This window comes from Aspergillus tanneri (assembly GCF_003426965.1).
Source record: "Aspergillus tanneri strain NIH1004 chromosome Unknown AapTan_4_pilon_pilon_pilon, whole genome shotgun sequence".
Classification (NCBI taxonomy): Eukaryota; Fungi; Ascomycota; class Eurotiomycetes; order Eurotiales; family Aspergillaceae; genus Aspergillus; species Aspergillus tanneri.
The window spans coordinates 4,418,383-4,445,141 of NW_022984631.1; the positions used below are offsets into that span (position 1 = coordinate 4,418,383).

General features: G+C 45.0%; 5 protein-coding genes across 5 annotated transcripts; 2 read left to right on the top strand and 3 right to left on the bottom strand.

Moving 5' to 3' along the window:
* Positions 1 to 5,421: 5,421 nt before the first annotated feature.
* ATNIH1004_006620 (uncharacterized protein) lies at positions 5,422 to 7,301 on the bottom strand (the record flags this gene model as incomplete). The annotated part of the gene is made up of 4 exons (XM_033571247.1): positions 5,422 to 5,505; positions 5,709 to 6,557; positions 6,639 to 6,893; positions 6,948 to 7,301. The coding sequence occupies 4 exons, from the start codon at positions 7,299 to 7,301 to the stop codon at positions 5,422 to 5,424; spliced, it is 1,542 nt and encodes a 513-aa protein (XP_033427279.1).
* A 2,968-nt stretch (positions 7,302 to 10,269) lies between these two features.
* Positions 10,270 to 11,265, top strand: ATNIH1004_006621 (uncharacterized protein; the record flags this gene model as incomplete). Its single annotated transcript, XM_033571248.1, has 3 exons — positions 10,270 to 10,553; positions 10,793 to 11,147; positions 11,206 to 11,265. The coding sequence occupies 3 exons, from the start codon at positions 10,270 to 10,272 to the stop codon at positions 11,263 to 11,265; spliced, it is 699 nt and encodes a 232-aa protein (XP_033427280.1).
* Positions 11,266 to 18,807: 7,542 nt separating this feature from the next.
* On the bottom strand, positions 18,808 to 19,994 carry ATNIH1004_006622 (uncharacterized protein; the record flags this gene model as incomplete). The annotated part of the gene is made up of 2 exons (XM_033571249.1): positions 18,808 to 19,738; positions 19,813 to 19,994. 2 exons carry the CDS (start codon positions 19,992 to 19,994, stop codon positions 18,808 to 18,810), a joined length of 1,113 nt encoding a protein of 370 aa, XP_033427281.1.
* Positions 19,995 to 21,561: 1,567 nt separating this feature from the next.
* Positions 21,562 to 23,341, top strand: ATNIH1004_006623 (uncharacterized protein; the record flags this gene model as incomplete). The annotated part of the gene is made up of 6 exons (XM_033571250.1): positions 21,562 to 21,769; positions 21,829 to 22,096; positions 22,161 to 22,401; positions 22,472 to 22,704; positions 22,772 to 23,000; positions 23,192 to 23,341. 6 exons carry the CDS (start codon positions 21,562 to 21,564, stop codon positions 23,339 to 23,341), a joined length of 1,329 nt encoding a protein of 442 aa, XP_033427282.1.
* Positions 23,342 to 25,641: 2,300 nt separating this feature from the next.
* ATNIH1004_006624 (uncharacterized protein) lies at positions 25,642 to 26,049 on the bottom strand (the record flags this gene model as incomplete). The annotated part of the gene is made up of 1 exon (XM_033571251.1): positions 25,642 to 26,049. One exon carries the CDS (start codon positions 26,047 to 26,049, stop codon positions 25,642 to 25,644), a length of 408 nt encoding a protein of 135 aa, XP_033427283.1.
* Between the last annotated feature and the right edge of the window lie 710 nt (positions 26,050 to 26,759).

The window sequence follows — 26,759 nt, forward strand, 5'->3', positions numbered from 1 at the left end:
CGGCTTCCATACAGGTTACACCAATTGTGGATGCAACATCTACGTCGCTTGTTCTGCATAACTCAGATTCCACTGCTCTTCAGGGATCCTGCAGAATTGTACGGTAAGCTCAAAGAATTATACGCATAAAACTGAGTGGCTGGATGGAGACGCCAGTACAGGTGCTGAAGTGTAGATCCTTCAGCTGGAGTTACCTATGGCAGCTGTGGGTATACTGCTGCGAACGACTTATTGGGGAAGGTATACGGGAATATACTGCATGTGATGAATTCTAAGTCCCGGCCAAGCTGAGTGTGTAGACACAGAACATCGAGGCAGACGTTCTATTGCAAGCTATGGCAGCTCGAGATTGACAGGCATCCACTATTGTTCGCACAGTAATTGAGATGCTTTTTGACCACGCCAGCCATGGATGGATAATCCGTTAGTGTTACACGTATATCTCGACCATGTGGACGACTCGGCCGTTGAATACGTTAACTAACAAATGACAAGTTGCCGATACCCTAATCTCATTGGCAGAGATCGCCAAAATTTCTGAGACATCCCCCACTCAGCTGAATGCAAAAACTTAATTGAACCTAGTTTCTGTAAGGTACGAAAATCCAACCTAGGCTCCTTTCTTGTCAAATCTAAGGACTTGGTGGTACGTGCTATGTAACGCAGCTGAGGCTGGTGGTAATTAAATGCTTCTCTGTTTCGTCAGGATTGGTCATTGGAATAATGACTCGGCAACTACATTTCAGGCAGTAGAACTTGGAATTAAGTACTCAATTGCACCCCAAGCTTTTTCCGAGGACCAGGATTTGACTTTTCCGCTGCAGAGGAATATGTGGTTACAGCGCATATGATCTACGGGATCTTAGCACTAACTAGTGGTGGCAATGTCAGCCAATTTTTGCAGATCTTGCTGTGACTAATAGTAGCTCAGCCCGCCATAGCTAGGTAGCTCTGTGTTAACAATGGATTTGAAGCAATCTCGAAGCGATCACTATGATTCAGGGGAAAGGGGACAGAAGAACACTATATCAGCTACCCCCCCGTAGCCTCCTAAGGACCGTATTTGATAGTATCTGAACTCCCTTGAATGCTATCTGATGAACGCACACTCTTTCTACGAATAGGGGCAGGTCCTCAGGGGAAATACCCCGCAGGGTGCCAAGCCGCTAGGCGCTCAAGTCCATGTATTTCTATATCAGATTTAATTAAATAACAATTCTAAAGTTATTCAATCATTCGAGATATTATGGTTGGAGCTAGGGAAATCCTCATTCACCCTCTTCCACAGCCGTCCAAAATTATCTCTGGTCTCCCCAGAAACGATGAATAGTCTTTGCTGAATCTAGCACACTGATATACTTATTATAAAAGTGCCAAGGATGTGGGTCTACCCTGATAGTAATCACTTTTCCACGCTAGATAGTAGTTCTTTCTAAGTCGGGTTTAGATCGCGAAAGACGACGGTCCCAGACTCGCCTTCGCCAACAACTGGGGTGGCTGGCTGTTCGTGAGGCCCGATTCTCCTCAATTCAAGGGGCTCGGAGTACACAGGTGGGACACCATGCAACACGCAGTTTATATTACTAATAATATTCCTACGTCTACTACGCTCAATTCCAGGAGGGTGTCTACCAATCTGGATATTAAATCCTCACCTCGTTTGATACATAATTCTGCATTTTTTTAGTAAGCTTCCGCAGAGTGCTAATATTTAACCCTTTTGTTGTTGTGTCTGGGACTATGACGACCTTGGGCATCAAGGTTTTAGTAAATTGTTAGCCGTGGCGCTCAAGGCGTTTACATCGGCAGCGATTCTCTGACTAATTACAAGGTTTAACTATATCAAGGAGACAAATAAGTTCATCCGAAATTGCTACGTCTTATTTAACAAGCAGGCTTAACGAGAATATCCTATACAACAACCGCATACTCTTAATTCCGCAATGTAAATAAATATCCCGCAAGTGCAAACACATACCATACCTCCAGACCCTAACGCTGAAAATCACGCGCAAGAAGTGCTGTATCTCATGGGGGATTCTCCCGCGGAGGATAATAGAAAATCTGACTGGGTTTAACCTGCGAAAGGCTTTATTCTATTTGTAGGATTACCCCTACTTCTACTGCTACGACATCCACTTATAAAACAAATCCTTCCCCGATCCCGAATACTTGGCAGGAGCTAATAAAACCACTTAATAAAGATAGATAGCTATACTTGCGAGCTTGAAGCTTCCTGTCGAGAAAAGATTAAGGCATGGGATTTAATTAATAAGCAATCTATACCTTTATAAAAGCTTGAAGCCTATTCCTGGACACTGGGTCTAATATATAAAAGACCTAATTAACGGTACATTCAAATGCAAGGCACGTTAGGTTGTACATGAAAAATTAGTTAAATTCTTACTATGAGGAGACATACTTACTAGTAGCCTATCCTCAAACAACGAACATCTTATTCGCCGTTGCAGCTTATTAAAATTAGCATACTACTCAGGCAGACGTGGTGCCGGCATTCCTTAATAGCAAAGTTAATATTCCGATATACATGCGCTAACCTACCGACTTCCAAAAGGGTGAATATAACACTACAGTTTGCAAGCTAAATAACGCCTTATGCAGTCTTGCGCCTTCTGCGCTTGTATGGTATGACCGTCTCCGTAATAATCCTAAGGCTTTGGACTTCAATATAATCCTGGCCTTCGGATTCACCAATCTTGCAAACATCTATATGTGGCTGCTCATGTAGGTGACTTCATTATTATTGCAGAGCTAAAGCAGATGCTGAAAGGCTGCTAAATACAATGCAACTCAAATTTAATATTAAAGTGGCAGCCAACCTGAGACATTTCCTAGGTATAAAGATTACTTTCTCTGAGGGTCAGATTAAGCTTATCAGACATTATATATTGATAATCTTGTTGCTTCAGCAGTGCTCACAGACACGCCCTCTGTCTTTGCCTGCAGATCCGGGTTTAGTCATCGATGATGAGCACGATCCAACATTTAACGCTGAATATAATCAGTGTCCTCAATGATCACATATCTATCTGGTCTGTCGTAAATATATGCCAAGATATCCATCAGATTGAACTGCTCAGTTAATCAACAGATGCTGATCTACTAGATATCTACGTCCTGTAATGAAAATGCAGAAATGTATCTTTCTCACCACGATCTCTTTATAATTATGAAGCTATTATCTTGCTGTCTACTGCATTCAAATCCTGATATGGAAATATATACATCCGAGCGCCTGGGACCGTGCGGGCCATTTTCCCCGAGGACCTGCCCCTATTCCTGGGAAAGAATGTGTGCATTTATTAGATAGTAATTAAGGCAATATAGACACTATTAAATACGGTTTTTTAGTAGGCTACATGCGTATGATTGATGTAGTGTTCTCCTGCACCCCTTTTCCCTAAATTATAGTGATCGTGTCGAGATGGCTTCAATGTTACTGATTCTATATGAGCCTCCTCCCCTTAGCAGAAGTGCCTAGCTCCTTTACGTTCTCTTAACTTTAGCCACCATCCGGCCTTTCAAATTTCGATAGATAGGGCACTTATAACGGCATAATCGTTAAATAATATGAAATAGTGTAGTAGGAGGTGATCTAAGGGATAAGAAAGAGAGGCACTACATCAAAGAATGTGGCTGAACTCATAATAACCTGCACGTGTAATGTACTGAGCAATCCATCCGGCTTACTCATAGGTATGGCACGGAGACTCTTATTTTATCAAAGCAAGCATCTCACGGTAGCCAAACCCGAGAATACTCCGGAACAGAGTACTGCCGTCCAGGGTTTATGGCCTTCCATTTGCCATTATCAGTGGACAAATCCAGATAATAATCGGACACGGATCCCTTGCCCAATCTTAACTGTTATATCGACGAGGTAACCATGTCTCCACTGATATAGGACGAGTCGATAACGCTCTACAATTGGAAGGTGGAAGCCTTCCATAAACTTCAATTACCTCCACGTTTGATGTAAGCCTCGACTCCACACTTCTTGCCGCATGAGAATCCTTGCCACGCGCGCATCATGCCGGTCGTCTCAGTATGATACACCTTTTCTCCTTTCCTCTCCTACTATCGCTCTATCCGCTTCCAGGCAACTCGAGTAAGAAGATGACCAAAAAAAGACCCTTGAACCCAGCACCAATTTGGAGACCGACATCAATCATGGAGCCGAGACGGACCTGCATCGTTCGCTGTCCAAGTGGCATATTACCATGATTTCTCTGGCGTCATCCGTCGGCATTTTTGCAGTGGGCGGCTACGTTTCTTACCACCCTGCGGCGTTCACCCTGGGTTGGGCCTATTGGATGAGCTATTTTGTTACCGTTACCATATCGCTGGAATGCCTGGGGTGATTGGCAGGGCTGAGGCCACTTGTCACCAAATGAGGAATGTCAGCAGAAAACTCTTCAGTCAAATCGATACCACCATGGCAACTAGGAGTTAAGGAAATAGTCCAATCGTACGAGCACGCGAGCCCATTAAATTGGCGCTCTTGATATTGCGAACAAAGCGTTGCATTATGCGAGCGAAGTTCAAAGCGCAACCGGGTCAAGGGAAGGGGGAAAAATTTGAAGAGCACTAAGTCAAATATAGCCGTATAGTTTTAATTATTGGTAGTCGTTAGGAAAACAGTAGAATAGGAAGAGCTTCTATCCTCTCGGACAGAGCATGTAAGAAGGAGATAGAAAAATACCTGAAGTTGTTCTAAAACTGAACCAGGGCAACCACTATATAGTGCAAAGGCAATACGTTTCACGAACTGCAGAGAGTGTCGGAACGAGCTGAATCTCAGCATGATAGCCTTTCACAATCCTAAGGATGGCACCCCGTCAATGACGCACTCTGTTACTGGTAGGGTCCGTTGACCTTACAGCCCACGTCACGCGATCAGTAGATCTTCCACACAGCTAGTAAAAAGTGTAGCAAGGAGTGATTGCTAGTTTCCAGCCTCATCACACATAGTCGGATAAGAGAGCACTTCCACAATCTGGTCCGGATGACATGATGACGCGAATAGCCTAGCGCTGCCCGGAAAACCCGTTGGGCCACGGCCACACCCATTGGATCTATACTGGAACCTTTTTAATGTGGCATGTTGCCTCATCCTGGCAAGATGCTATGCATGTCAAGGTATTAACGTCACAGATACTATTATCGGGATGCATTAGCATGTGGCTACTATATAAATTGGATATTCCACTTCCACAACATCTCACTCCGTCGCCTCTCACCCGTATGATCGGCTGCCAAGGGATGTACCCTGATGTGGTTGATTAAAGCTAAATCAGACTTCTAATGTGATCCCAAGGGGTTAAATATCCTACACCTACACCCGTACCACCTTAGGCACAATTCTATTGAAATTCTGCGGATACCACCAATATGGTCTTATTATGTGGTGGCGCTGAGCTTTACCACTACGCCACAGCCAAAAAGGCGTAAATCGATGATCATCTGGTCAAACAGCTCAGCGTACTATAATTAGCAAGATCAGATCCGTTACAGCAGGCGACATATGGAATAGAGGAGCACGAAAGAAATATGCGAACTTCCAAACACAAGGGCCTGTAAGAGAAAAAGGGAACGAAGGCACAGAGCGAGGACATAGAACTAGAACAAATTTAGACGCAGCTCATGACTGAACACATCCACGCGCCTCCATGGCTAATCGCACATACCCGATCCGGACTACTACGCCATACCCCGAGGCCGAGGTATTGGCCGTGGATCGAGTGATATGTTCCAATGAGGGGGTACTTGTTCTTGATCCCGGGTTCCCTCAACATCACATCGTATAAATGATGATCAATCTTCCGTTGGATAATGCAAGAGCTGCATTTTGCAATCGGCTGGATGCAGCTCAAACTCTCGAGGCGTGATATCCATTCAGTAGGGCCCACATCGCAGCCGAAGACAATTCCATCGCCCTTGCCGCTCCGGATCGGCTTAAGAATGTACTCATCTTTCAGGTCTGGGAAGTCTCTGCATTGTTGAAGCAATTGTCTAAGCTCCAATGACGCGGGAAGAATCGTCTCTGGAATGCCTTTATCCAGACTATGCGCCTGCCTCTGGTTTAGAATTCCCCTTGCTACCAAGGAGTCAAGTTCCTGTTTTACAATCCCGAGCATCCTCTTATCGTGGACGAGCAAGACCGTGCGCATATCGTTGAAACACCTAAGGCTAATCTGACGCAGCATTTCGGGCTGCAGTGCAAGAATTTCTCTTTGATGCAATTCCAGACCGACTTGGAAAATTTCTTCCAGCACTTCTCCCTCACTGTTTATCAAGGTGGGATATGAAGGTGCGGTATGTGTGTTGCTGCCCACCAAGCAGCAAAGCCTATAGCCACTCTTTGTCTGGGAGTCGGGCAATAATCTTAAATCTGAAGGAGTGATAAAACGAGGTGTGAGCCCCCTATAGCGCTGCATAAAATCCACAAACATATGGATATCCATGCCGGCTTCTTCACCTTTGAGGATGTGCAAGGGAACTCCCGGGCGGAAGAGCCGCAGTAAGCCATCAAGAAACTATTCGCTGATTAGTAGCTAATCCGCCCGAATAGTTATAGTAGAAGCAGGAAGCTGCTTTAGGTTCCTGCTATAATTTACCTTTGTGGGATCCGCAGCTCCAATAACGCCATTGCTTCCATCGCAGATACCGATGTTCTGTAGCGCTTGTTGTCCGTAGGCAAGAAACATAAAGCCGTTGAATGAAAACCTTGCGTTGATTTCGCTGATGCGAAAGTTTTCCAGCGTTGGGAGATCGCCTTGGCGGTTGTCCAGCTCGATTAAGAAGTCCGGCCTCCAGGAACCCAGGCACTCCTTATATAAGGGCAGGAGATGGGGAACTTGAGCATCCATCCACTATCGGAAAGTGGTGTTAATGATATCTAACTTGGACCAGGATCACATACATACCTGAAGCAGGTCTTCTTCCTTGCTTTCTAAGGGCATACGCTCAGGAAATCGAGCCACAGGGTCCGTCCACCATCTGTTAACAATATCCGTGATGGACAGCACTAACGCTGTGTGCAATTCGGCCAACTGTTGCTGATGCCAGCTAGTAACGAGAACCGGTTGGGGACAGCAGGCCGCATATGCATTCTTGGGCCATAAGTCTGCGGGACACAACTGTAGGAGGCTTGATTGAAGTCTCTCCTGATTTTCAATATATGCAGCTCTTTCTGCTTTGCAGGTTGCCACTGGCTCATATCCATCCTCTTCGAGGGAAACGTGAATTTGTTCAAGTCGGCTTGGTTGAGGATACTTCATCGTGAGGAAATAATTTCACGAATTTCTCTATGGATTCATGAAGAATGGTGCAATCAGCCGGGCTTAGTAGCGGGATATATATTCATATCCACTACATCTGCAGGGTACAGCTGAAAAACAGTGGCGAGGTGTTACAATGAACGGGCTCCACTTGCAAGACTCAGCTGAAAGATCGTGGAGCACTTTACATGAACTAGTATTATGACATTCGAAATAGTGGTAATCATGGTTCGGTAATGGCCTCATAGACAGCGCCAATCAGCGACAATATTGCTCACATCGGATTGGCTAATGACCCATCTACACCACTCATCCCTTTTTTTTTTTTTTTTTTTTTTTTTTTTTTTTGACCCTAAATTAGCTATCGGATATTCAGGTCTTGTTGATCTACTTAGTTAGCCAGTTAGCTGGTATCTTGCAGAGTGTTGTGGAATTCAGGGAAGTGATGCGCAGGGAGCTATTCTATCAGCTACAGGCCAACTAGCCTAACTAGGAAGTAGATGTCCTTCGGTGGAAACACCAGGAATCACAGTATCCCAACCAACCGAGTCTCTTGCATTTCTATCTAGGTGCTCAAGTAACTAAAGAATTCAGGGGTTGATTCCACAAGGAGTACTATCAGGGCTCATAGATATGAGCAACATTCAGGTTCATGAATCCTTGATCATATTGATTGACCCTCTTGACTATTTCAGATGAAAGTGCTTTCACCCGTGTGGGAGGTCGCTTACTATGGCGCTAGGCCTATTTGATAAGCGGTAACCTCGACAAATAGTTGTCGAATATACGGCTAGTCCCGAAGAGGAAATAGAGTACGATTGGTAAAAAGGTCTTATTTGAATGAATTGAGCTGGTTGGGCTCTTCTTGATTATTCTTCTTGGTTATTCTTGATTTATCATTTTTTTTGTGTGCTCCGTGGGGGTTTTACCCCGATCTGGTCACATGATTCTGTTCCACCAACGGCCATATTATTTGACAATAGTCTGCACCGCCAAGCCGGGCGGATTATAGTATTTCTAACACAGAGAATCTCCAGGCCAGCGTAGTGATACAGGCTTGGAAACAGATACCTTTAACTGGGCAACGGGAGGAATCTTGTCGCAGTATATTACGGAAATACTGTAATTCGCCCGACCTGGCGGTGCGGAAGTATCTGACGATCCATTCTACCCCTCAGTCTTTTAAGAGAGTTGAGCACCCAGATATGACTGCAAGAGACTCGGTCGAGATACTGTGATTCCTGGTGTTTCCACTGAAGGACATCTACTTCCTAGTTAGGCTAGTTGTCCTGTTGCTGATAGAATAGCTTCCTGTGCATCACTTCCCCTGAATTCCACAACACAGTATAACAATAACAGCGCGCTACGGCGCTGCACGTACTATTCAAAAAAGAATTTACTAGCTAAATGCAGGTACAGGGTCCGCGACGAGGGGCTGCTCACGATTATTAATTATTTTGTGGAGTGGGAATCGGAGTTTAGCCTACCGCGATTCCGGCTTGTAACAAACCATCGCAATCTGGAATATTTTAAAAGAACCTGCAGGCTTAATAAACGGCAGATGCGCTGTCATGCAGGGAACAAGGTATACTATTAGATGCCAACAACAATCGACTTAAGATACAAGAACGGCCAGGTAATAGGCCCCGAGACTATTATTAATAAGCCTCTATATCACGCACGCAAACTGCGCTACAGCTGCTGGAAAATCAATGGAAAACAGCCGCGCAGGGTAATATATATTTACAAGAAATAATATAATCAGCATAGGCTGGAATAGTCTAATTTCCCAGCGAGTTACATATACGCGCGTTAATTACTAAATATGTTAAAGCGTGTAGGGGAAAGACGGTATGTTGTGAGGTGCTAGGATAGCGGTGACTAGATAGTATATTGAAACTATCGTGTGATCTAGTATCGCATGGTAAGTATCTCCATCTTCGAGAGTGAGTGTAGACCAACGCTTCCTTATGTCTACGTGTCCCTTAGCCCCTGAGTGTGATATATCATTCGCTGCGGACTAGGATATACGAAGGTGCCTTAGGCATCCTATTTCCAACAAAATATACTATTTCTTCCGACAGCCACCTACTATATTACAGCTGCTATAGTCGGAAGCGTAAAAAACTTGGATGTCTGTCAATAAGTCCAAGACACACCTTTTTTCCAATGCCGGCTGGACAGAGGCCATCCCACGCCTACACTGAGGGTGAAACATTACGGCTCGCACTCCAGAAGACCTGAAGCCTGACGCTCTTCCCTACGCCAACAATGGATGACATCCGACTTGTTCCCCTGATCTCAGGTATAGCAGGGTTTGTTTGTTTTGCTTCTAAGCATTTTCGCCGTTCAACATTCAGGATTGTGGGTAACCCGACGAACGTCGGTGAGACATGGGGTAGATCCTTCAAACTGTGAAGAGCGAAGTACCCTAAATATTTTCAGCCTCCACTAGAGAAATAGCTCTTCATTATCGTTCACTGACTTGTCCGCACACTGGGGTTAATCCATCCACCTCGCCTGTTTCTGCTGTGGTTTCCTTCTCTCTTCCTTTCTCTTTTCCTTAAAAGACTCGGACAATGGCCCATGAGCACACCTCCAAAAGCAAAGGCCGGACCCCGCTTCCCAGCGGCCATCCCCCCTCATAGCCTCAATCGGTATGTGTAGCATGACTTGTACTCTGACACCGAAAAGAGAGCTCAATCTCACTCTAGAGAGCCCAATGATGTTCCAGAGGATATTAGGACCATAACTGGCGCTTCCGTATGTGATCTCAAGTATACTTCCTTATAGTAATACCTAGTTGACAACTATGTAGTGGTTCCTATTAATCATTAGTACCTTGACAACCATCTTCCTCTATGTCTTGGACAGTACCATGGTGGCCAACGTTGTTCCCGTATATGCTTAGTATCTGGGAAAGTGATCATGCCGACTTGGTCACTTGAGGCGACTATGAATCAATTCTATGCCGTCGCCGATTTACACTGTCTGCCGGTTGGATTCGTCTTTCCGTCTCCGTGAGGTGCCTGTATCATCCTTACCGTCCACACATCAGTTCTACGATCGGAGGGATGCCATGGCCCAACTGCTGGGGAAGCTCTATGTCCTTTTCGATGCCAATTGTCTCTACATCGGCTCCATTATTATCTTCATGGCTGCCTTCGCTCTGTGTGGCGCGGTACTGAAGGTGCATGCGGAAATTGTTGGGCGAATAATTGCTGGCACTCATCTCAATGAACACAACCAATTGTGAGAGGCCGCCTACATGAGTTTGACGCGAGTGGCCATCCACGCCTCATTGCATCTCACTGACTCTAAATATTACAGCGGTATACCTGGGGGCGTTTGGGAGGTTGTGGACACGGTCATTGGTTGCGGCTTCAAACTATATACATACCTTGTGCTGGGCCTTCTATATCAACCTATCTTTTCAGCGCGATCCTGATACCGACCTATGTGTTCGTTATCTCCTAACAATCCTGCTCCAGGGGTAACCAGACGGGAGAAGCTGGTGACGTTCGACTGGGTAGGGGTGACCTCAAAATTGGTGCTTGTACCACTCTCGTCATAGGCATCAACTTCGGAGGCGCGCTATACTATTGGAATAGCGGTCAGATCATTGCACTGTTTGTGGTGACTGGTGTCCTGTGGTTTGTCTTACTTCTCCAGCAAGGGCTCGCTATTGTCACAACAAAGGAAAGTCCCATCCTGCCAGTCTATCTTTGCCGCCAGAAGGAACAGCTCTTTCTCTTTGATACCTGCACCACTGCCGGAGCCGTCTCCTACACCAGCGTATACTATATTACAATTTACTTTCCGTTCACTCGCGGAGACAGAGCCATGGTATCTGCAGTTCGGCAACTTTCTTTATCTTTTTGTTGACTACTGCCATCCCTGCTAGTGGAGTGTATATGTCGCGGATCGGATACTACAAACCTTGCTACCTAGGAGGCAGTATTAATGCCTTGATTGCTTTTGTGCTAATGGGCATGTGAACTGATGTGTGACACAACCCTAATTTCTGACGAAGCTGTAGCGACAATTGTCCACGTCGACTCCTTACGGTAAACTTGGAGTAGAAAGAAGGACAATGTGACTAGGAATGGGGAAATGAATGCAACAGACTGTCTATCCCACCGCCATACCTACGTAGGTCGCGTTGGCTGACGCGTTCTCCACTTTATCCTTCATCTCTTGCAATTCTAGACCCATCTCCCTCTGCTAGTCCCTCTCTTCATCTGATTCCTTAATCTCGTCGCCACTGGAGTCTTGGTCGTCCATTACATCTTCGTTCCCTGATGGCGGGCCTGACGGCTGAGAACCCCGTCCATCAGCCAGAGTGTCCTATGTCGCATTCCCTCCCTGAGATCTTGTCATCCTGCAGTATCAACGCATAGGGATGGTATATCTGTTGCAAACCCTGCTAGAAATACTCCCCACATCAAACATACTAGTTCTTGACCACCGAATTGCGTGACCCTGGAGAGAAATTCTCCATCTGGATTTCCATCCCATCCATTTCATGGCAGACGGTTCTACCAAGTCACGGTTCTTCGCTGTAGAGTTAGCACTTCATGTTTTTCGAGCAACCAGTGCATAATGTGAAATCCATACCTCCTCTTCAGTCTACTTGCTACGATTTAACTAGGCCTCTAAGCATTGCTTCCATTACTTAGCAGGTTCTTCGCAGCATGTATGTTAAGTTGGCTTAATATTATCGAACAGACTGCTTCAATGAACGTGGATGCACGGATATAAGTACGACATACAATCTGCACTGCACGCACGTTGTCACGATCCGGCTACAACTGTCCATATACAATCCCATATCAACGGCGACTCGCCTCACCGAGAGGGACCATGATCGTAGTCATGACGAGATGCAGGGGTATTATGTTACCAGGATCAATATCATCGAATAAAATCAAGTGTACAATAAAAATAGCCCCTGTTTTGCTCAGTTTCGAACCCCTCTCCATAATGCGAAGACACAGTTGGATGATCTCCGTGGTGAGGAGGAAATTGATGACTCCGAGGAGTCATTCTTTACTAAGGCCCAGATCTTTAAGAGTGGTGGGATATGTACTAGTTTAGATAGAATTATCAATTAGCTGAAGAGTGTTACCGCAACGCCCATATTAATTATGCACCATTAAAGGAGAGACTACGAGTCTCATCGTGAGAAGCCACGCATTGTAGACGAACCTGCGCATTGCAGACTTGATTCGAAGCAGCCGCCCTCAAATCAGACATCGTAAGGCCGACCGAGTATTCCACAAGGGAAGGGTGGCCTCAGAGTATTGCACACCAAAGGACTGAGAGTCTCGTACCGAATGAATATCAAATAGCCAATGGCAGCTCACGGACTTGCTCCCCCTCTAACCGTAGAGACCGGTTCTGATGGAACTAGTCTCTGCTGCGCGGATCCAGTCCTGGAACTCGAGGAGATTCAAAAAATCTATTCCACTCTAGTCCCTCTATTCATGGTGTGTTCTATCGCGTCTGGTGGCTGATTCTGTATGCACGACTTACTAATATCTACTCACTCATTTATATTATATGTTTATGATCTGATTTTATTTGTCTCTGACGCGATCTTTGGATTGTCACTGTTTCCCTGCGTATCACAGAAAGAGATGTAGAGGTGGAGAGTCGTGGTCTGTTTCATATTGTCTCTGATATATCTATTTTTACGCCGGACAGTGGTTGCCAGCTTTGAAGGACTTACATGAGGAAACAGAAAGGATTCGAGTCTTAACGCGATGTTACACATTGTCAATCAATGCGAAACAGGGGAGCGAGGTCTATCTTATTCTTATCCATTCCATCTTCTGACCCGGAAAATTAGTTTTCTTCTAGCGGAGAAAAGTCCAATCCACTATCTTTTCTGCAATGGTCCAAGTCTGGGACCAATTATCAACCGGGAATTCGGCACTGCGGTGGCAATTTTGGGACGAGATTGATGGGAATACCATGTGCGTAGCACTGCAACTAACAGCAGGGAAATTTCTGTCTGGGTAGGTCAGTAGGCTATGCTATCCATCAACGTAAATACCTCACCGGCTCATCAGTGCCTACCTACATGCAGAGTACTACTTTAGTTACCCCAATGGGGCTGCAGGCTCTGCATACCCCATATATATATCAAGCATATATATAATTAAATGCTTGCAGTGTCAAAAGCGGCTATAAAGCTCAGGAAGCGGATTGTGAGAGGGGTCGATTTACTCTGCCCAGAAAGCATAACGGGAATCCATTCGTATGGCAGTTAGTATTGGGTAGTGATAATTAATTTATAATTTGGATGGACTGTGAATGTGATAATTGCTGCCTTGGATGCCTGTCGATCGCCATCCTGTAGGCGGACTACTAGATAGTACTTTCAATGTATGCGCAGAGTATATACTATGTAGGTAGTAGAGAGCAGCAGTACTGACTGACCTCCAGTGCTGGTCTGTATATCATCGCTCATGACGTACCACTGTTGTTGCAGAGGTCCTTGTGTAGATGACGTAGGGAACCGTTTGGCACTACATTAGTGCCTCATACGAGTACACTGGGACCCCCTATTTCCATTACCACATTTCTACAATCTGGACCTTACGATATTCCGTTCCTACCTAAGCGAAACGGAATTGGTAACGCTATCACTTCGGTCGAGACGCTTAGCGCCTAGTGCTCGCTAGCATACCTACTCCGTCCTTAAATTCAGTCGACATCATGCAACCGACCAGTACTGGGAATGTGATGTGACGCTATTCGTGAGGAGTCGATCAATCCCCGATACAGAAGAATGATCTCTTCGTTGTTTAAAGTCAGAATCTAATAGATGTACTTCGTACAGCGCAGGCCTTCCAACCAGTCCATGCACACGGTACACGATGATCACGGAAAGTCCTCGATTTCCACAGAGGTTCGAATGCGCATGGACCTAGATTGGGACCGGCCTTTGTAAGTTGCGGAGGAGCTTTCCACCCTTCCTCTCTTTTTAAAAAAAACTGTCTACTTTGAGTTTAGAGCCTCTCTACAGAACTCTTCCCGTTCCAGCTAGCCGTGTGATGGAAAGTCGAACTATACGGTATTGTACAGATGAAACTAGAATCCGCGGTGTACGAGACAAGACAACTATCGATGCGAAATGCGTACCTACTACCTCCCTAGGGGACCCTTGATTTTACTTGAATTGCTAAGCTCTGGAACCCTGGCCACTCAGGGAGGCAGTGATATTGATACGTAGGGACGATTGGAAGGGAAGAGGGGCCAAAACCAACAAGGGATTACCACTTAGATCAAAAATATTGGCCCGTGGATACTTCCTTCTCTTAGCTCACTGCACTGCATAAGCCGTGCAAATTCCCGCCGCGACATTGGGTACCGCACCGGCTCAGCGGCTGAGTGGTGGACTACCAACTAACACGGCGGCAGCGAGGCAGGACAAATTGTGATCGACCAATACGGCCCGGCCCACTCTCAGATTACGTTTTTGTTGTTGGTGGGTTGTAAACTGGAACCTCTACATACAGTAGTCGACAATAGGCTCTAGAATACTACGCCGTACACTACCTATTTACAGTCTGGAGAGCACTACTTACATACTGGAGGAGGTAATACCCAGGTTATTTTGATTAGGAGTGTCCATGCTCAATTGGAATGGAGTGGACGGTATATGTGGACCCGCTATCGAGTTCAACAGTTGATGCAGATGCTACTATACAAGTATCCTGATCCTTCGTCTCTAGAGGAGTTTATATTCATCTTGGTACCTGGAAAATAAGAACAATAAAAACAATAAGAACAATAGCATAAAGATCATAAATATATACATTATGCCCTCCCTACTGTAATTTATATATATAGTGAATATTCGGCATAAGCTCATACGATATACGCATATCTCCTATATAGACATATGAGTACGTGGCCAATATGATTTTTCATATAAAATGCTCAAAACACCGCTACAAACTCTGTGTGCAGTATCACGGGATGTGTATTTAGACGAGAGAATTCGAGAGATAGAGGAAGATTAAGCCGCGATTATATGTCTCGCGGAACCACTTCTGCAGAGTCTGGTAAGAATAATGCGGGTGCAGAAAATAATGAGCTCATAGAGCTGTCTTATGAGCTGTTCGAGATTGGATTTTTGGCCTGTTTAGCATTTGAATGTAAGGGATATAGTCTGAATAAGCTTCTTGAGATTCCAGTATAAGCACATTTGTATGGGAAGTTGAATAAAAAAGTAAGCGAAATATCAAATTAAGAACGAACGACGTCATAGAACAATGGCCGGAGACTGAAACAATCCTTTTGGGTGGATACGGCGAGCAGAGAATAAGATAACTATATCACATGACATTATACAGGAGAAGGCAAAGTACTGGCCAATACTCTATCAGAAAAAGCAATGACTGCCTTTAGTAATGTACGGCTTAATCGCTTCCAGTTACGCAGAAATGTAAAGCATAGGAAGATACATGGTTAAGATGGAAGCCTTTCAGAGGATGCAGCGGCTGGCATGATTGCAATGCGCCATATTCTAAACACCTACGCACCTCAAGATATCTTTAATTGTGATTATATCAACAATATCCAAAAGATCATCGGAACCCACCTAATCAGAAGGGTTTGAGAACTAATTTATATCCATAGATTCTTGAATGTAATTTGACGGTTGAAGCTTCCGAATACCCTCCATAATCTCCTTAACGAGGTCGTGATTTATGCCGTTTTGCGGTCCCAATAAACCAAATAAGAAGGCGCTTGAGGCATCTGAATTGCAATAGAATAAAGCACTTATTCGAGATTTTGTCTTATTGCAGCCTGGAATCTGACGTTCAGTTAAGCTTCAATCTAAAATCATCCTCCAATATAAAGTAGTAGCGTTATTTTAGGCTAGATTTCTACTGTAAATAAAGAAGAAGGCGGTGGTAATGATACCTAGGAGGTTTTACAAATATGTCCGTTTTCGAGGCCCTTGAAGGCCTCTATTAGCTCCGTCTCTCTGAAGAGCAACGAGCTAATGCAGATAAAGAGGCTATTGTTTCTTAGACGCCACAAAAAGGCCTTCATCATCATGAAATTCCAAGCTCAGTAACAGACAGATACCCGGTAGTTTTTTAATAGCCTTACGGCCACATGATTATATAGTTATAATAGTTTCTTATATATTATTAAATTGCATTACTAAAGAAGATAGGTGTATTTAGATGGCTCAAGCAGTATAAAACTGCATATCTTAGTACTCTATTCAGTGTAGGTACTTCCCCGGTAAGGCATCCGAGGCGTTCCGAATTATATGCGTATAGCGACTATTTACTGTAGTAGATATTAACGTGCATCCGGGAGGATGAGACGCAGTTTGTCATATCAGTGGATCCAATTGTCCCCACTAGTTTGATGTTCAGGGGATCGCCGGATGGACAGTCTTCCGTTCCGAATAAATTTATCATAGCCAGTTAGGTATTCCGTATATTACTCCGTATTTTACCTACTCTGTCGTCTGTGCTCTGTTAGGTAGGTTCAATTTCAAGGTTTGTCTCCGGATATATGTGCTCAATCACCAAAGTACCTCTCTCAATCTACACCAATCAAACTAAATCTTAGTCTCGATGGCATCCCTCTCGCACCTGCGCCGCAGCCCAAACAAACAGTGACTACGAAGTGGGTTTCTCGTCCCCTGCAGTACTACCACGGGTAGTTAGAAAGTACGGAGTACTATTAGTTAACAAGTATTGCCTTGTCAGAAGCTACCTTGACTTATCAATCCAACAGTGCCTACCTACCTAACAGCACTGAACTATGCATTTAACCTACTCAACGACGTAGAGTACTAATTCTAGGTTATAATCCAGACAAATAAATCTTAATCACCATCCTTTTGACTAACTCAGAGGCGTAAATCACACTCTGATCATTATCATCATTATCATCTCATGATTTGATTTGATTCCGACCCCCCTACTCCGTACAAAATATGAATGGAACTAATTTCAACCGCCTGGTACCCACTAGATAGATATTTTACCGAGACCCATCCTCCTACCTGCTAATCTACTAAGTAGGTACTAGGTAGGCCTGTGATTTTCTTTCTATTCCCGAGGTAAAAATCAAAATTTTGGTCAATCGATTGTCTATCTACCCAGACTATCCTAGGTGGCGTAATAAAATACTTAGTGGGATTCGTTCGGGATGGAAATTGGAAATTACCACCTAACTACCTAACAGCTAATCTATTTAGGTACCAAGTAAGTCACATCTCTGAGTCAGGAGAGATGGGACGGGTAATAATCTCTCCGTTTGCGCACATGTATAGAGTACGTATGCATGCATCTACAGAATACTAGGTTTGAAAGTAAAAATATAATCTGACTGATTCGCTCTAAACAATGGAAGCCTTAGCATACTAGCCCTCCGATCATTCGGTATTACAATACCCCGAATAAGCACCACGGATATTATTGGGGGATGCCTAACCGTGTCCATTGTTCATCCGTGTTATAAGGCTTATAACATGTAAGCTAAAGAGGATAATTATTACCCGGACATATTTATAACAAGTGCATCAATCAATCACTTCGGTAGACATACTACGTAGTGTGTTTTGGATGTCCAACTGCTGGTGTCTGTTGCTCCCCGTATCTTTGTTCAGTCCATTCCCAGTCAATACTTTTCAGTCCTTCAAAATCGAGATATGGTGGTAAACTCCGTCCGCACTTCTGCTAAAATAAAAATCATCCCGCAGGTATGCACTGGCAACGTTATCCTAGAATTATGACCACGATCTTTGCGCCTTTTAAGACGAATATGCTTTGCAGGCCTTAATAATGCTTTTTTCAATAGCTTTATTATCTTGTCCCACTGTGGCGTTGAAAAGCCTGCTTAAAAAGTGAAAAGTTGGATGTAAAATTCTCATTTGGAGGGAAGCACCAACACAGGCGAAGGCGGTGTGGGTTGCCTGCTAGGGACGAATACATCATATGTCAGATATTAGCGTGTGACGTAGTTCAGAACCATTAATTGGATATACATAGAGCCTATTGGTGTGCCTTCCCCCTGCATTCCATTTCCAATTTCGGATCGATACATTTGGGGAGCTTAGAGCCAGTCGCGGGTATGTGCAGTGGAGGCTACCGGCCTTGAGCCCCGCCCCCGCTATGGGCAGACCCACCACGGCGCTTAGAAAGTTGGAATACTTCCGGTAGCACGCCCCCGGCCAAGTGATGGATGTCTCAATCTCTGGCAGTACAAATCCAATTCTGATCCAGTACAACGCATGGATATCGAGATATACCAGAAGTCTCTCTAGGCCGAGCAACAGGAAGATTCTTCGGAGGACGTCGACGGCCCCTTCCAACCTAAGCCACTAGGAACAGCACAGTACTAAACCTTATTACCGTATATAGAAAAACATCGTTAATTTCATACTACAAAAATCGGTTGAGGAATATTCAAGTGGTTTGCTCGGCAGGATCAGTAAAGAGAGCCCACAGCAGAATATTGTACATTATCTTGATTCCTCCGCCAGTGAGAATGACAGCCATAGCTTGCCACGATCCCCCAGGAACCCAGTGATCACTGGCCCCGGGCTCTGAGCCAGGGTCCGGATCACATTCACAGTGCCCAGGATTGCAGTTCGCTCTTTCGGCCCCACTGATTGAGATATAAAGGTCTGTCGCGATGGTTGATGGAAATCAATAAAGGTTGCTCGAAGTAGGAGCAGGATGGTAGCGACAGCGAGTTGACTGGGGACAGGAAGTAAAAGAAGCGCAGTGGATGCCACAGTATGACCTAAGACCATGGTTCTAATTAACCCAATATGTCTTACGGAAGGAATCGCAAGCACATTAGACAGCGCCGTCAGAAAATTGAAGCCGGAGAAAATGGAGCCTAGGATCCCAGGTTCGACCTGGAACTTCTGGTTGAAGTAATAGGCCATCCAAGAATTATTAGACAGACCACTTCCAATGCTGTCCAGGATCAGGACAAAGCACAGTTTCCATACGAAGTTTCTTGTGCTTGCGTTCATTGAAGGAATAAGGGTGGGTGGCTCCTCAGCATGGATGAGAGAGTTATCGCTGGGGCGGAGAAGTGGTTCAGTCTCTCTATCACTTTGGTCGTGTACTTCATTCTCACTGTTAGCTATTTTATTTTGGGTCAAATGGCTTTCACACTCTCGGCTAAGGATGACCGATAAGGTGAGCTTTACTAGTCCCATCGCTGCGTATATCCAGAAAACGCAGCGGTATGCATCTACTGTTCCCCAGCCTTGATCCTCGAGCAACTGTAACAACCAGCCACACGACAACGTCCCAATCATTGCTCCCCAGGAGCCCAGCATATAGTACCATGAGAGGATCACGTTGTAATTGTGAGCTGGCATTAATTGCGCCATGGCCGATTCTTCCACGGCTTTGAACGGACCGACATCTGCGCCACTGTGGAGGGGAGATGAGATAATCGGTTAATGCTGCAGGGCGAGACTGAACCTGTTGGATATGCCAGGACTTACCTGGGGCTAAACTCCAACGACGCTAGCTCCGAGCAACAACCAGAAATTGTCACAGGTGCGAAGACATATCCACTCATTGCCATCAACAATGATCCCAAGCAAGAACCGCCTGCGCCCCGCGCGGTCGAATACACACTGATGGATAAACTAATAACCACGTCGCCGACTAGAGTCCACGACATGAAAAACCAATCCTCTTTTCTGAATTTCCCAGAGCGGAAAGAAAAATAGATAATACAAGTGTTGATCCTCCAAAAGCAAACATGCGCACAATTCTCTGCAAGAATAAGTATATCACGTCGCGATGGCATGGAGCGGAAGCTGTCCAGACCCGTCAGGGTAGACGATCTTACGCCAGAGTCTTGTACTGTCCACGAGACTGACTCATTCATCGCGTTGGTCGTGCGGGCTCTTCTTCATCCAAGTATAGCGGGGCGAGATTAAGGTTGCAAACAACCCGTCCTGGTAGTAGATAGAAGACGGATGGGGCAGCTGTTAATATAGTAAGTATACAATATAAGCGAGAAAGCAGAGGTGTAGAGAGACGAAGAATTTTCTTCGACGATGAATAACTTAAGCAGCTGTTGGGCACGAATATGAATAAATTAAGATTTTTCGCTTACTAACACGATTCACGAATAAAATTTGTTGTATTTGTAAAGTTCGACTTCATTTCATGCCCAGATTTTTCTCTGAATATATAATTCTCGCAGTCCTGCTAGCTTCTTTGTGGTCAATGCAATCGATTGACGACCTCAAAGCTGAGGAATTCTTGTTCAAGACGGAAGCAATGGGCAAATTTCTGGAATGTACTTTCAGGTATGTATACGGAAAATCTCTAATCGACCCCTATCCTCGGGTACGCTAGTTACCCCGAGTACATAGTTGGGAGGGCCGTGCACTAGTACTCGGAACGCCCCGGAAGTATTATAATTTACGACCTGTGTAAAGCCATTAACGTTAAACAGCGTCCATCGACTCGACCGGTTCTAGATTGGGTCACCAAAGGTACGTAAACCGGCCCATCAGGATAACCTACCTGCTTAATAGTGTTGGGCGGTGCTTGTTATGAAAAGGTTGCCTGCCGCAAACGAACAGCTGATTCAGCAAATACTTTGGATGCCAAGAAGATCCTCAAGGTGATTGGCCGACATGACCTAAAGTATTTACTCCGCAGTACATTACTCAGCTGTGGATAGCGCCAAGGGGTCTAACATGAAAGATCGTACAACGCCTATTCAATCCCTAACCCTTGGCGTCTGCTGAACAATGGCGTGCATACTGTAGTGATTCTTGGTCGGTGCGTGCTCATGGAATGATAATTCATGTAGCTTGACAGTCACCAAGAGTTAATTAAATGCCACAGTCCAAAATAAATCTATCCCTTTGACGATTAGCACCCCTCGCAATGCCATACCGGAAGCTGGAGCATAGCGACGACAACAGAATGAGGTGTTAGACATGCCTGTCTACCATTCAGATGTTCTATTTCACAGCCCAGTTTCGGACAATAAAATCGAAAATGCTGTACGACTTATACTGGAGGCGGAGCATACCGCAATCATAGATAAAAGAATGCGTCTGCTGGGCGCGGAAATAGTGGCAATCTCGCAATTATTCTGGCTCGCTCACAGCATAAATAGTAGTCATAAGTACACTGTCCGTGGGCCAAATCACACCTCTCTGTCTCTGTCATCCCAGCTCCTTTTTTTTAGGTCTGTCATTGCGCCACTGCTTACTTCCCGCAAAATGTCTGCCCTTCCCCAGCTAAAAGCTCTTGGTGACCCAATCCCTGACCGAGATCATGCGATATCCGTCCATTTCCCTACATGGGACGACGTCCGCGACTATGGAGCAGGAAAGCCTCGTGTTGCCAACGCTCTTCAAATGGATATCCAAGATCGCACTTACACAAATATAACCAAGCAGTATGTGACTGCAAACCCTATTTTTTGTGGTTTTTCTTAATGTAGCTTGAGAGATAGCTTTTTGCCAAATGTGGACGGGAATTTATAGCCCCATCTGAAGAGTTGGTGTTATTTCCAGACTATCAGACGGCGGAGGACTGCAAGATATTTATTACTTCTCAAAGAGTTCATTCGGCCAATGCTGCGAACCCTAAAGATGTATCGCTTGTGCTGGTGGAATTTAACAAGGCCCAAGATGCATCCAGCGCCGAGGACGTTCTTTTTATTCCTCGACTGTACGGTGTCGTGCACCCCGCCGAATTTCGCAAGGTAAAAATGACGTTTTGGCGACTCACCGGCACGGGGATCTCGTCCCGGTTGGCCAGTTCTGCCTCAGGAAAGACTTCACAATCATGAGAGTCTCAAAACACCTTAAAACAGCCCCTCCGCTGAATTGCCAGTCTATGACACAATCCGGAAGAGAGTGGCCGAGTTTCTAAACCGTGCTCCCACTAATCCTGGACGAGCACAGCGCGACAAAAAGCGACGATGTGTTCTTTACCCGTCAGGAATGGCGGCTATTTACCACGTTCATCATGCACTACCGAAATGGCGGAATTCTGATATTATGATGCTGGGCTTTCCCTACGAGCTTACCATCAAGATGATTGAGGCTATGAATGTCCCGCACCGGTTTTTGAGCGCTGGAACGAGGGCGATATTGATGACTGGAGAGATTATTGGTTGAAAAGAGTCGCAAAGGTCAGAAGATCCAGTCGGTATGGTGCGAGTGCCCGAATAACCCAATGCTGCGGACTTCAAACCTGAAACGTGTACGGAAACTGGCCAACCAGTATGATTTTATCTTTGTAGTGGATGATACGATCGGAAGCTTTGCGAATGTGGATGTAATGGATGTTGCAGATATTGTTGTGACCTCGCTTTCAAAATATTTCAACGGGTTTGCCGATGTTCTTGCGGGCAGGTGAGTCTCCAAATCCCCCTTCAGGGGACTAAACTTTGCAGGCTTGAGAACTAACACGTTAACACAGCATTTTCCTAAACTCTAACTTTCCACACTACCCGGAATTGAAGAATGCCTTTAATGCCGAATATACCAATAACCTGTATCTCGCGGACGCGATGCGGCTCGAGCTCAACAGTCGGGGCTACCTCGAGCGTTTTACACAGCAAAACAACACTGCCTCCGCTGTGGTTGACTTCCTATGCCCTTACACGAGTGATGCCAAGAGCACCTTGGCTACAGTCTACTATCCGAAGGTGTGCTGGTCTAAGACAAATTATCAATATGTCATGCGACCCGCAACTGAGGACTTCACACCAGGATATGGAGGCTTTCTCTACAGTTGACTTTACACCGTCGCTGCTGCTTCTGCCTTTTTTGATAGCCTGCCCTTCTACAAGGGACCGTCTTTTGGAGCTGATATTCCTATCTCTATCCCTATGTGCAGCTGGTTCTTCAGCAGGAGAAGACCTGGGCTTCGAGCCATGGTTTGAGCGAGACGCTAGTGCGCATTTCAGTTGGAATGGTGGAAAAACATAGCATGTTGGAATGCGTGAAGAAGGCATTGCAGGCAGCAGATGCCACCAGGAATGCCTAACAATAACTCCCATATGCCCGTTATATTACAGTATACTAGGGACTGAAAGTGGCCGGGCGATTGCGCTCGTCTTGCCTTCGTTCTCACCCCGCCCGTGACCCTCAAACCTCATTAACTATTGTATCTGGAGCAGTACATAGTTAATTCTTTAGCTTACTTCTATTGCCGCGGCTCTAGTCACCAGTGTAACCTCCGTATTTCCTCCAGAGATATTCTGCAACGTCTGCAGCGCCTACCGTTGTCGTAGCGAACAGGTATGTTAGGGATTATGTCTCAATACATCCTCCTACTGGATGAAGAGATACAGCATGGTTTTGTAATAGTATCATGTGGGTCACAGCATCGGCATGGAGGGAAAATTGCGGGGGAGTATCATCTTAGGGCTCCATCTTAAATAACATTAGCTGGGATAAATACTTATATATCATACATAATACTTTTTTAGTTACTCTAGTTCAGCTGTTATACCACTTGTATAGGGAAGATAGTCGGGCCCGGATATTTCTGAGTGGGACATTCTCCTGGGCTCTGTAACAGGATCCCCTGGGCCAACAATAATCGAGGCATTACCTTAGAATAATGTAATTCACCATTCTGTGCCATTCTAGTAGCAAAGCATGTATTGAACTTCGTTATGCAGCCCACCAGAATTCAACGAATAAAACTCTCTCTGTGCAGCGGATGGAACCGATTCCGCTACATATATAAGCACATCATCTTGCCATGCCATAAAGATACACCTACACCAAAGTTTCCAAGCAATGGACATACGTCGTCTCCGAACTACTACAGTCATTTCATAAACTAGAATTTCTTGAGCAAACCAGTCCATTCGTGCAGCCAGCCATCCTACAGAGATGGGGATTGGGGTGATTGTCCTGGATGGGTATATCAAACTTGCTTTACGGCAGCTAGAGCGCAAAAGCGGAAGGGCTTAGTTTGGAAGCACGCTTCTTCATTATTCAGGCCCGGAACATGGTGTTTGCCCGGGAAACAAATATCCGAGTGGCGATAAATGTGATCGAAGCCGGGGTCCATTGGACCCTCAAGGGCGAGGCAACTCTAAAATTATTCGGGGACTGTCCAAGAAAAGTTAACCGTGCAGATAGTTAAAAAAATATTAATTTTAGAGGAGAAATGCAGTTCTGCTCTTGCAACGGTCCAATGTAATTCTAAAGAATATAATGCTCGTGCTACATGGTTGTCGAAGCTCCGACCCTGCCGATGCGACTATTATAAAAATGATTAAAAAGAGCAAGGTGTGGATGGAAGGAGTCTGTAGTATAAGAGCTAAAAGTAGAAACAGAATCGTAGTATTTATATATTAATTCACTCTTAGCCAGGCATTGGTACGTCCGTCAGATGCGAGGTCACTCATTTTACTGGTCGTGCAAGGCTTGATCTGTCCACTCAGAACTCATCTGGAACATTGCAACAACGGAGCCCAGTGCGAGATCTCCTCGACGAGCTGAACCTAATCATCCACTACACTCGGCCGAAGTCTTTATTTGTCCTCAATTTCTCCCGGTAACCAACCAATCTATCCAACTACACTACGAAAATCGCTCAAGGTAACAAAACGTGAAATGTGGTCCCTCGCCGGTTAACTAGATTATCAATAGTAACACCTCCTTCTTTGCCAAGTACCTTTAACTTGTCCATCTTACGGTAATTTCTGAGTCCATTAATGACAGCTTTATATAGTATAATTCTATTAACTTTTTCTCCAGTAATGCCTTCAAGTCATAAAACATTACTAGTTATTTAGCAACATCCTCCGGTTCCATGTTACTGTCAGAATAAAGCTAGTCCATATTGGGACATGTGAATATATATACCCAATACTCCTCATAGAGGGGTTGGGCTGACAATCCTTCTGAATACAATCACTTCAGACCCCCCCAATAATCAAACAATAACATATACAAAATCGATCGTTTGGTGGTTCCGATCGTTGGGCGGTGAAGTACGGTAGTTAACTAAATTTAGTCACTTTAGTATTAGTAAACCTCCCTCTTGTCATGATCTTACATTAAACGCTACCTCGCTAGCTAGGGAAGCTTCGGTATTTCACCTATTTTATGCAACTAACTAACCACCAGAGAATCTTACTACCAATTAAGTCAATAATATTGGGGCGCAGACGGTCCTGACTCGCCGACAACTCCACTGTACCATGGGGAACAGTCCCGCTCGGGAGCGTCATGCAGGCTTAAATCTACTGCAGCAAGAGAAAAATCATACAAATGAACATGGTTTGAAGGATACATGTAATAATAGTTACTAGGCAGTTCACTGGTTTAGCAATCAAGACAAACGTCCTGGGGAGGAAGTATCGGCCAGTCTCTTCCCCCCGCATCGCTCAAAATTGTCACGTTGATTTTACCGCGACTAGAGTTCAGTTCCTCGATGTTGTTGTACCAAGATGGGTTGAGCCGGTAGATTTGACGAACAAGCTCCCTTACATCATAGCCTTCCCTAGCTTGGAAAGTCCACCACGCCAGATTGATGGGTTCCACGTCGGTTATTTTTGCGTTGCAAGTTTGGGCATACTTCTGTAATCCTCTAAAAAATGTTTTCATGTCCTCGCGTGTAGCAGCGGCGACTAACCATCGATGCCAGTCACCGGCACCATTACCTTTATGCAACTGTGTGAGATGGGCATAGAAGGGTCTGCGGAGATGATAATTGTGGAAATAATCGGCCATGACGATGGGTTCTGAAGGGGAAGGTGTGCACTGGTTTAGGAAGAGTTCACGATAAATTTGCAGAGGTCGTGAAAGAACGATCCAGACTGATGGAAGAAATTGGAGAATATCTAGTTCTGGTCACAGAGATTTTTATAACATTCTAGGCTCATCGATGATATCAGTACTCGTTGGATATAAGCGTCATAGATTACAGAATCGTGAACGTAATGATCAACAAGTGTAAAGTATTGAAGGGTGAACCAAAGAATCTCTCCATTAAGGAGTGGTGGTTGATCCAGGATAGTAACATTACTTATTGCCTGTTACATTGGACTACTTCCCACGTTACCGCGGGTAGGGCCAAATAAAGGTTATATAATCGATGAAATCATGCTTGAATGGCTTCAAAAATTTCACGAGGAGACCAAAGATCGTACAAAAAAAGGAGAAAAACGCGTACTTATCTTTAACAGCCATACAGCTTATAAAACAGTTGAATTTCTTTAACTCTGCGAGACCTACGAGATCCTTCCCTTTTACTTTCGGCCTCATACAACTCATCTCTGCCAACTGCTTGATGGAAAACCCTTTCTCACATATAGAACGCATTTTCGCTGTGCGAATAACCTAGGCTGACCGTTGGGACGGGATACGGGATCCCGGGCAAGTTTCAGTCCCGTCCCATAGTTCCCTTGGGAATTGCATTTTCATTCCCACCCCGTGCCAAG